We start from the raw sequence: 9,025 nt of genomic DNA on the forward strand, positions 1-9,025 counted from the left end.
AGGTTCTACCGTATAGTAAACTTGTCTTACACAATGATATATACATAAGCCAATATTGTCACAACTTGATATAGATTTTTACAATCGTTATATACGGAAAAAGTGCGTATTTCACGTTCACTAGTTCTTGAATATTAGGTCAGTGAACAATTACTTACTAATCTAATAACAATAATAATATATTATCCCAAATACTCAAGTCACTGTTTCATTAATCTACATACAAATTATTTATTAGACTGATGAGGAATTTAACTATCAATTAGGCTATTAACAAAAACTGTTTGGAAACGTGATCGAAGTCCAGAAAGATTATGTTTTACTCTGTAAAACATCCGCTTAAATATTTATATCTCTGACTGTAATCAGTTTAGATTTCTTTAAGCTATTTTGCAAGTTCATATTCACTGATTAGATTTAGTACATCTTATAATAATATAAATTAACATGTATGACTAATTTACTTATTTTCAACAACATTATTGCTAGTTTCTGGTTGATCTGACTTCTGCTCCAATTCAGTCTTTGACGGCAATTCTGGGGCTGGGACATTAGTCTCTGGTACATCATTGGGTAATATTTTGGCCTCCAGAGCTGGAGCAGATGGTGTAACATTATTCTCGGTAGTTGGGACAATTGGAAGTAACTTGGCCTTGGCAGCTTCCCTTCGATTTGGCAATAGAAGAGTCTCCAGGCCAGTGCATGGGGCTTCGATTAGGATGTACATCAGATAGGCCAGTAGCACGGAAAAGCCAAAGTCTTGCCAGAAACGTAGCATCTGAATAAAAGAGCACATGGAAGAAGGTGAACATCAGTGGGAAGAGGGATTAGACTTATTGAACTTACCATATCGTAGTCCGAGAAGTACGTATTCACACGTGTACGTCCGGCATTCAGGTTTTGAATGACCAAATGGAACATATAGATGCAGAAAGAAAGCTTGGACAATGGCTGCCATAACGGAGAGGAAAGGAAGGCATTGGCCAAACCACCATAGCCCTGCATGCAGGCAAAGACCACCCAGCTCAAGCCCACAGGCCATGCAACACGCGAAAATGACACAAAGAATGCCTCATTTAGAATCGGAATTGTCTTGCTCTTGCCCGTTCCATAAGGATACATGGCAAAGATGCACACAAAGAGACAGGCCAGACCGAATAGCCAACCCAACCAAGCGACAAACCGATTCAGTTTGAATGTCTTGCCACGTGTTGCATGTAGGAAATAGCCAAACAGAAAACCAACCAGCCATGGTGAGGTACGTGTGTGAGTGGTATGCGAAATATCACCACCACCACCCTGTGGATTCAATCTTCAAAAACAAATCACAATGATCAGAATTATAATTGAAATTGAAATAATGAATACTTACACCGAGTAGTTCTTGGTGATCATAATTGTGAAGAGGCAGGCCACCATTAACATGGTAAAGGTGAACACCACAGCGGCACCCTTCTTACCCCATTTATAGACGATAAACAGGAGAATCGGTGAAATTATATACAACTGCATATCAATGGCCAAATACCACGTATGTGCCAGACACTGCCCGATAAAAGGACGAAAAGAAGTCAATTAAAATCTTCCCAACTTAACGGTTCATAAGTTAGAACTTACTTCTTGATCGGCTGCATAATTTTGTATATATAGAAGAGTCCAGTACCAATTATCTTTGCAGCTATCATAGCTATCGAAATTCCAATTACCATAGAGTGGGCCATCACCCAAATAGGGTAGCAACTTGTAATAGACAAGAATGGACACGGCAACAATTGGTGTGAGACGTAGATAGCGATGCAGATACATAAGAGGCACATTCAGTTTGCCCTTGGCACTAGACAACAGAAGAACGGATAAGCCAGTCATTCTAAATGAGTAACAATCTCAGGAACTTACCGTTCCATGGTACGCAAAGTGATCATAGCAACCAGCAGACCACTCAAATAGAAGAAGCTATCGACTGCGAAAACACCTTGATTAATGAACTCCATATAGGGACTCTTCATCCACTGTAAGAGGAAGAGAGTTAGTCGTAAGAATGATGACAAATGATTCGAAATTATCCAATTGTAACCTACCGAATAGACTTCAAGATAATTGATATTGGGTGAGGTGATTCCCATGATATAATCATGACCATAACAGACCCAAATTAATGACATGCAGCGTATTCCGTTCAAAGACGATATAACATTCGGATTCTTTTTGGTAGATACTTGGAATAAAGCTTTCGAATTGGCACGTGCCGAGAATATTTTAATCAGAACTGGAACTTTTTCTGAAATTTCAAATAAGTAATGCCCATTGATTTAATTTTTAGGTATTTGATTACTCACTCTGATCTTGGCACAAAAAATAATCATAGAGTGTCGACAAACCGACAATTCCAGCAACAATGGAAAGGAAAACGCTGCAAATTTGTTTATAAAAACGTTCGAATAACAATTTCAGTGCACAATTATTTAAAGATTTCTCTAGCTTACATGGTGAATATGGTAAGGCCATCAAAGGAGTCCTTCTCTGCTACCTTGCAGGAGTTCTGGTTAACCAATTGTGAATTATCGCTCAGTTCTACGCCAAGAAATTGCTTAAACAATCGCTTCAACATTGTGTCCATATTGGTGGCCGCACAGGCAGAGGGAAAGCACACAGCCGTTTGGATATTGAACATTCGCATCATTCCCATGCCACCAGAGCCACCGAGCAGTTCAGTCAGTGGCAAATTGGCCAAACAATATTTGCCCAATATGGTGCTGCTTGTGGTGCCAAGCGAGGTCTGCTCAATGCTCATGCATTCATCGTAATGGCCCAAGTCCTTGAAATGACCCATAAGTATGCCAGCTGGCACCGAACCCCAGGAGTCGATCACTATTCGATATAATTTCCAAGTTTAGCCATTTTGAAGTGCAGGAAACTCTCTTGGATGACTTACTTTTGTATGCCCAACTACTGCCGGAAGTTATGGCCTGAGTTAACTGGGCCAATTCTGCATAGCACAACAAATCCTGTGCAGAAGGCAAACGTCCTTCGGGAGTAACATCCGTCACTGTAAGATTATTATAGAACTGGAAAAACTCTTCAGACAGATGACGTAACTTTGCCAGACGTTGATAGTCCTCGATATCGATTCTCTGATTCAATTCTAAATCACTAGATCCTGCTCTGATCGCAGTCAGGCCACAAAAAAGTAACACAATCACTGCTACTATTCCAGCCATCTTTCTTGGCCAATATTTTTAACACAACTGATTTGTTTACGAACTGAAACCTCTTTTTATAACCCATTGCCAAGGCAGCTTCGGCTGCCTGATAAGGATTAAATTCATACATACATACATATCTACAATTATAATTTATACCTATATTAATACAATCGAAAAACAAAATAGTCTTTAGCCAGAATATGATGCTATCATGTTGCCCATTGTAAAGTGTGCACGTTTTAACCATTCTGTTGCATATGGGACAAACCGGCTCTTCGGCTTCCCATAGTCCGATAAGGATAAGCTGACCTCAAGTACAACGATGAAATTAGTTGGGAATATTTATTACCCAGATTGTCATCTTTAAGAGTGGGCTGTACTTTGCATATTTTTCCTATTACCACTAAAGACCTCAATTGCTACTACCATTCGTATCTAATCAAACAAATCAGATGGGTATTTCCTAAGCAGGTTTCCTAAAAATTGTTATAAATAACAAAGAAACCCAAATCCACTTCACCCCACACACACACACACACGCACACACACACCCATAGTAATCAGGAAGAACTATTATTTCGCTACCGTTTTTCGTCGTTTCATCAAAGTACAAATTTCAATTGAGTTTGAATCATAATAATCGAAGAAGAAAATCCAAAACACAAGAAAATAATAAAGATTATCTTTAGTAAGCACTTTTTTATTGGGAATATCTGACGGCCCCGGCATATCAATGGTCGTCCGAATAAGTGCCAAACAACTGATTATCAAAATGCTATGAAAAGTTGACTCAGAATCACGAAAAGAATTCAATCAAAGCATTACTGTTAATTTATTTGAATTTGTCTACGATAACGTTGCCTTTAAGAAGTATTAATGAGATTGTATAATACATCTGGTAACAACAGAAAGTTTTCAGTTTTCCAGTTACTCTTTCCTTGCCCATAGATGGCAATAGAAAAGGTTCTTTATTCCAAAAGAAAACTAAAAACATTTACTCAACCAGTCGAAATTCCACTTGTGAACAATATATAGCTCAAATCAATCAAATCAATCAAATATGTCAGAATTATAGTTAACTATTTGTATCTCATAATAATCCATGTAGTTTATGGGTCCATATGATAGCTATAGAATAAAGTAATCCGATGTAACATATTCATTCACAATTTGTTTTGTAGGATCTATTTGATAAAGTGTCCCAATCTAACTGATTGCAAAAAAGAAGGAGTTTTGAGTTCATTCAGATTGACAGACACATTGAGAATATATATATACATATATGTATGTTTACTTCATTGGATGTGACCTAGTGATGTAAATTTCAATAAAAACATTGATGTATAAGTATATTGTTAAAACATTGATCTAAAATCTCTTTGCATCGAAGTACATACATATGTCCAATGTCCTTCTGAATTAATTAAGTTCACTTTTTCAAAAAGAACTTTCACTCTCATAATAGTATTAATAAAATATTCATAAAAACTTATAACCCGCTGGTCTCCTTTCTTAATGTTAGCCTTGTCTCTCAGAAACTACATATTTGAAAAAGTATTTTTGGGCTTTTCAATCAATTTACTTCGTGGGCTTACTTAACTTATTTTATCTGTCAACATTTTGAAAGAAATGCTTACAACTACATTAAGGTTTTTAAAGGCCTTTTTGAAGACTGCTTTATATAAGTATATAATAAACTATGATAAGTAACAAATCAAACCAAGGTTTTACTAAAACATCGACATCAACAAAACATCGGTAATCATTGAAAAACATCGCCAAAAGAACATTGATGCTCGGTGATCATAATTGATCTTACTTTCTCTATTAATAACCACTTTGTTGGGAGAAAATCGTATACTATTTACGACTCCTCTTGACGTGTTGGATATGATCATTTAATTAATGAATTTTTGGTTTCTTTAGTTTATTAAAATCAGATTTTTAATACATCAAAGAGTCATATTTGTCTCGTCTTTCAATAAAATATGCAAATAATCTTGTTGATAGAAAAAAGGTTCAAAAACAATCTTCGAAATGCTAGACGGAAAGGTTTCACTTCCTTTAAAGAAATATTTCCTTTATGGGTTTAAAATTTGGCGGAACTTTAACATAATAGAAATGGAAAAGAAATAAATACTACTTAACAAAAATAAGTAAAAATATTCAAAATCAATATTATGGCTAAGTATTCAGCAATTAAATACAGCTTAAACACAATAATCTTAGAACGAACTTTGTGATTAAAATAACAAATATCACAATCATGAATAATAATCAGAAAAATTCCATTATAACTTTTTGTGTTTCAATTGATAGAGATTAGTAAAATATATTCAGTTTTAAAAACTTATCAAAATAATATTTAAGGCACTTCATAAAGCCTTTAAATTCCCAATAATATTTAGATCAACAAGTCATTATTACTTCTTAGTTTAGTTTGGCTTCCAAGAAGCAAGTGATTAGTAATGAGTTTGGAAATACAATAAGTACTAGTGTCTAGCAGTATTTTGATTAAGTGGCTCATAAATAAAGCACCTAATCACTTAATAACTACTTCTACTCAAAGCCAACAAATGCTTACAACACTTTTCACTCGAAACTGCCAAATAAGTAATTCAAAGTGTTTGAGTGATAAACAAAACCCCTCGAGTTTGAAAATTTCATTTAGAGTACTATAATAATTTAATATAAATCCATAAACAAAAGTGGCTACAAATCTTAATTGTTAGCTATAAATTTTGACAGTTTATAAAATGTATAATCGGCTTATTGTTTTATTATTATGATCTTGAAATCGAAATCGAAATGCCCAAACCCATAGCGAAGAGTATGAAGGGAAGACAACAAACAATACACGTTTTAATCAGTTAAAATGATTAGGCTTATCTATGACCAAGTCAAGTTCGAGTATAAATGAGAAGTTGTCTGGCTGGATTGGCAGGCTTTTCATTCATTTTTGATGTTGGGGCTGGTCTAGAAAGTTGATTTTTGCCTTGCTTTCGACTCATCCAGCTGCTAGTAACTCATAAGATTCTACTTCTGGATTAAACAGACTCAACTCATACATATACATACATATGTACATGTGTAACCCACGACGATATCACAGTGGATAACATTTTCTAATTACTTTATTAACATTTTGTGACAGTTTTGCATGATTTGTCCATTTGCATTGAAAGTTGTCTCAGAGGCAGCCGCAGCTGGGCTGAGTTGCAGTAAGAGCGCTCTAGGAGCGAGTTCCGATAACCCGTCTTAGAGTTGTACAGCTTGGTTTGAAAATTAATAAAATTGATTGGCTCTACAGCTGACAGACTACTGCACCAGCTCTCTAATGATTGTTTAATTGCCAACAGACATTCGCTCACACTTACATATTGAGAATTGGATCAGTTGACGCCAAGTCACTTCCGTAAGTGTCCCAAAAAAACAAAACAAACGAAAACGAAAACGAAAACACCAAACCAAAGTAAAAGAATTCTTGCAAGTAATGCCACATGGAGATACACGTAGATAGATTAGCTCTATGGCAACGGCTAGAGATATTTGGAATTTGATAGACATGACCGAAAACCGAAAACCAAAAATCATAACAATAATAATAATCATAATGGAACAAAAAGAACCGTTGCTATCGTTGTCATTGTCATTGTCCAACATGACGTATGCGCAATATGCGAAGCTAATCGACAGAACCAAATCAAATTAATCCGTTGGCAGCACCAAAAAAATTCACAAATTCATCATTAACACAAATGTCGAAATGTTTAATTGTTGGCTTGCAGCTGTTAACAGCAAATTGTCTGGCGACAACTTGTTTAGGGAAATACTTGTGCCAAACAAAGCCAAAAAAACAAGTTTCTGCTACGTCAGAAATAACAATTTATCAGTTTATCTATCTGAGATCTGAGATATATACATATTACCGCCAAAAACGGGATGCGTCACACTTTCTTTTTATGGGGAACTCCAAATCGAAATCAAAATGTTGTTGTTGTTATTGTTGCTGCTGCTGCAACAACAAAATGATGACGACTCTAGCCGGTTATTTCTCAGTAACGAGCGCACTTCTCAAACGTGACTTTGGCGTGCGGTTAGATTAACATCTTTTGCTTCCAGCATTTAATTGTTGTTTAGTTCAATTTAAGCCGATTTCGACCGCACCCTATATAGTATTTAGTGTACGAGGGCAAGCTCAAAAGTAATGAGATTTACGTACCCATAACTTAATGTTCCATAGGAGAATAAACCTCACAGTGCTTAAAGGCAGGCCAATAGCCTGATAAGCATATAAAAATACCTAGAAAGGTTGGCGAATGTATTCCCGTCGCTTAGCTGAACTAATTTTAGATCGATAATCAGTTAATTGCTACTTTGCCAACTATTCTTTGACAAAAACACTTAAAATGCGGTTCAACTTGACTTTTCTAAAGACAACGAAACAAAAAAAAAAAAAAAAAACCTTTCCAAATGATTCATAAAAAGGCTTTCAATATTATTTTGCATGTGACAAATGACCCAAATTCTGATGCAATATTCCTTGAGAAATTCAACAAACAAGAAAAATCCCCTCCTGTAGAGTAAATTAAAATATTATTACATGCACACAGTATGTATGTGTGTGTGTGTGTGTCTATATGTAAAAGGCATTTAAAATCGGTTAAACAATTAACTGAAAGGAAGTAAAATGCATGTGCATTATATTCTCTCTACTCAAATGCGTAGAAAATTCAGTGATTTTTTATGGTCAGTCAAGGCAGCAATCAATTTTAAAGTTTTAACTTTATAACTTTAATAATTGCCGTCAATTAGACGAAATAAAATGTTGTTGCAACAATCCACAAATGTTTAGTTAACAAATTAACGTTTTCGAACTAAATTTTGTATTCGTTGACGACATGGATTGATAATATCCATATCATTAATTAAATCATAGCAATTGTTTTATTATGCGGGCAAACATTCTAATTTTTTTTTTTCTTTTGCAATAAAACTATAATTTACTTGATATATGAGCTCTTCAAATCATTTGATTTCTGACACGTAACAGTCATGCATATACATATGCATTATTAATTAATTGTAAACTAATTAAAACTGATTTTATTTATAGTTGTGAATATGTACTCTGTATTCATTTTACTTAATGATTGATTTGGAAAGCGGGCAGGCGCTTGGAGCTGAAATATTTCACACTGCCTCTATAATGTGGGTTGGTTGGTAGGTGAGCATAATGCCAACAACTTATCGGAATATGTTAGCATTAGTTATCAACTTTGTTTTATTCCACAATTCACTCTCACCTAAAACCAATCAGATAGTTTTTTTCGCATCGTGTTTCAGAGGCGATGCACAATTGACAGCTGACATCGACGTTCTACAAATTGCCCCCACTCCAATTCCCAATAGTGAATAAAACTTTCAAAGACAGTTGCCACCTAAAGTTGTCATACATGAATCATATAAACACCTTAACTGTTCAACATACAAACGGATCTTCATTTCTAATTTCGCAAAAAACTGATAGGAAAAGAGGAAACTCACTATAATTACGTGCTCTCTAGGGGAAACCTTTTAACAAATATTTCTGTTAGTCACATTAGTAAACTAAACGTAAAGAATTAGCTATTAACTTATCTGCCTCTGAGGAAGATCTTCGAAAGAAATTAATATATATGGCGAAACCAAAATATTAAAAATCCTTGTGTTTAACCTTAAGCTGATAAAAAATATGTTTAATATCAGCTAAATTTTTATAGGTGATCTTTATAGTTACAATTTCGAACTAGTTCTGGCTTAATATACCATTTTATTGGACC

The 9,025-nt window shown here is 35.0% G+C and overlaps 1 protein-coding gene across 1 annotated transcript; it reads right to left on the reverse strand.

Moving 5' to 3' along the window:
* Positions 1 to 460: 460 nt before the first annotated feature.
* LOC137582124 (nose resistant to fluoxetine protein 6) lies at positions 461 to 3,218 on the reverse strand. The gene is made up of 9 exons (XM_068296568.1): positions 2,933 to 3,218; positions 2,484 to 2,868; positions 2,337 to 2,410; positions 2,079 to 2,278; positions 1,897 to 2,009; positions 1,618 to 1,834; positions 1,373 to 1,545; positions 847 to 1,312; positions 461 to 778 (listed from the first exon to the last, which is right to left on the reverse strand). The coding sequence occupies exons 1-9, from the start codon at positions 3,216 to 3,218 to the stop codon at positions 461 to 463; spliced, it is 2,232 nt and encodes a 743-aa protein (XP_068152669.1).
* Positions 3,219 to 9,025: the final 5,807 nt, after the last annotated feature.

Source organism: Drosophila tropicalis, unplaced genomic scaffold (genome assembly GCF_018151085.1).
Source record: "Drosophila tropicalis isolate 14030-0801.00 unplaced genomic scaffold, ASM1815108v1 contig_859, whole genome shotgun sequence".
Lineage (NCBI taxonomy): Eukaryota > Metazoa > Arthropoda > Insecta > Diptera > Drosophilidae > Drosophila > Drosophila tropicalis.

Excerpts from the sequence above, each read along its gene's own strand:
- LOC137582124 (XM_068296568.1), bottom strand. The coding sequence starts at position 3,218 with ATGGCTGGAATAGTAGCAGTGATTGTGTTACTTTTTTGTGGCCTGACT. Across the intron at positions 2,869-2,932 it reads CAGTAGTTGGGCATACAAAA|TGATCGACTCCTGGGGTTCG; the intron begins GTAAGTCATCCA and ends TATATCGAATAG. Across the intron at positions 2,279-2,336 it reads TTTTTTGTGCCAAGATCAGA|AAAAAGTTCCAGTTCTGATT; the intron begins GTGAGTAATCAA and ends TTGAAATTTCAG.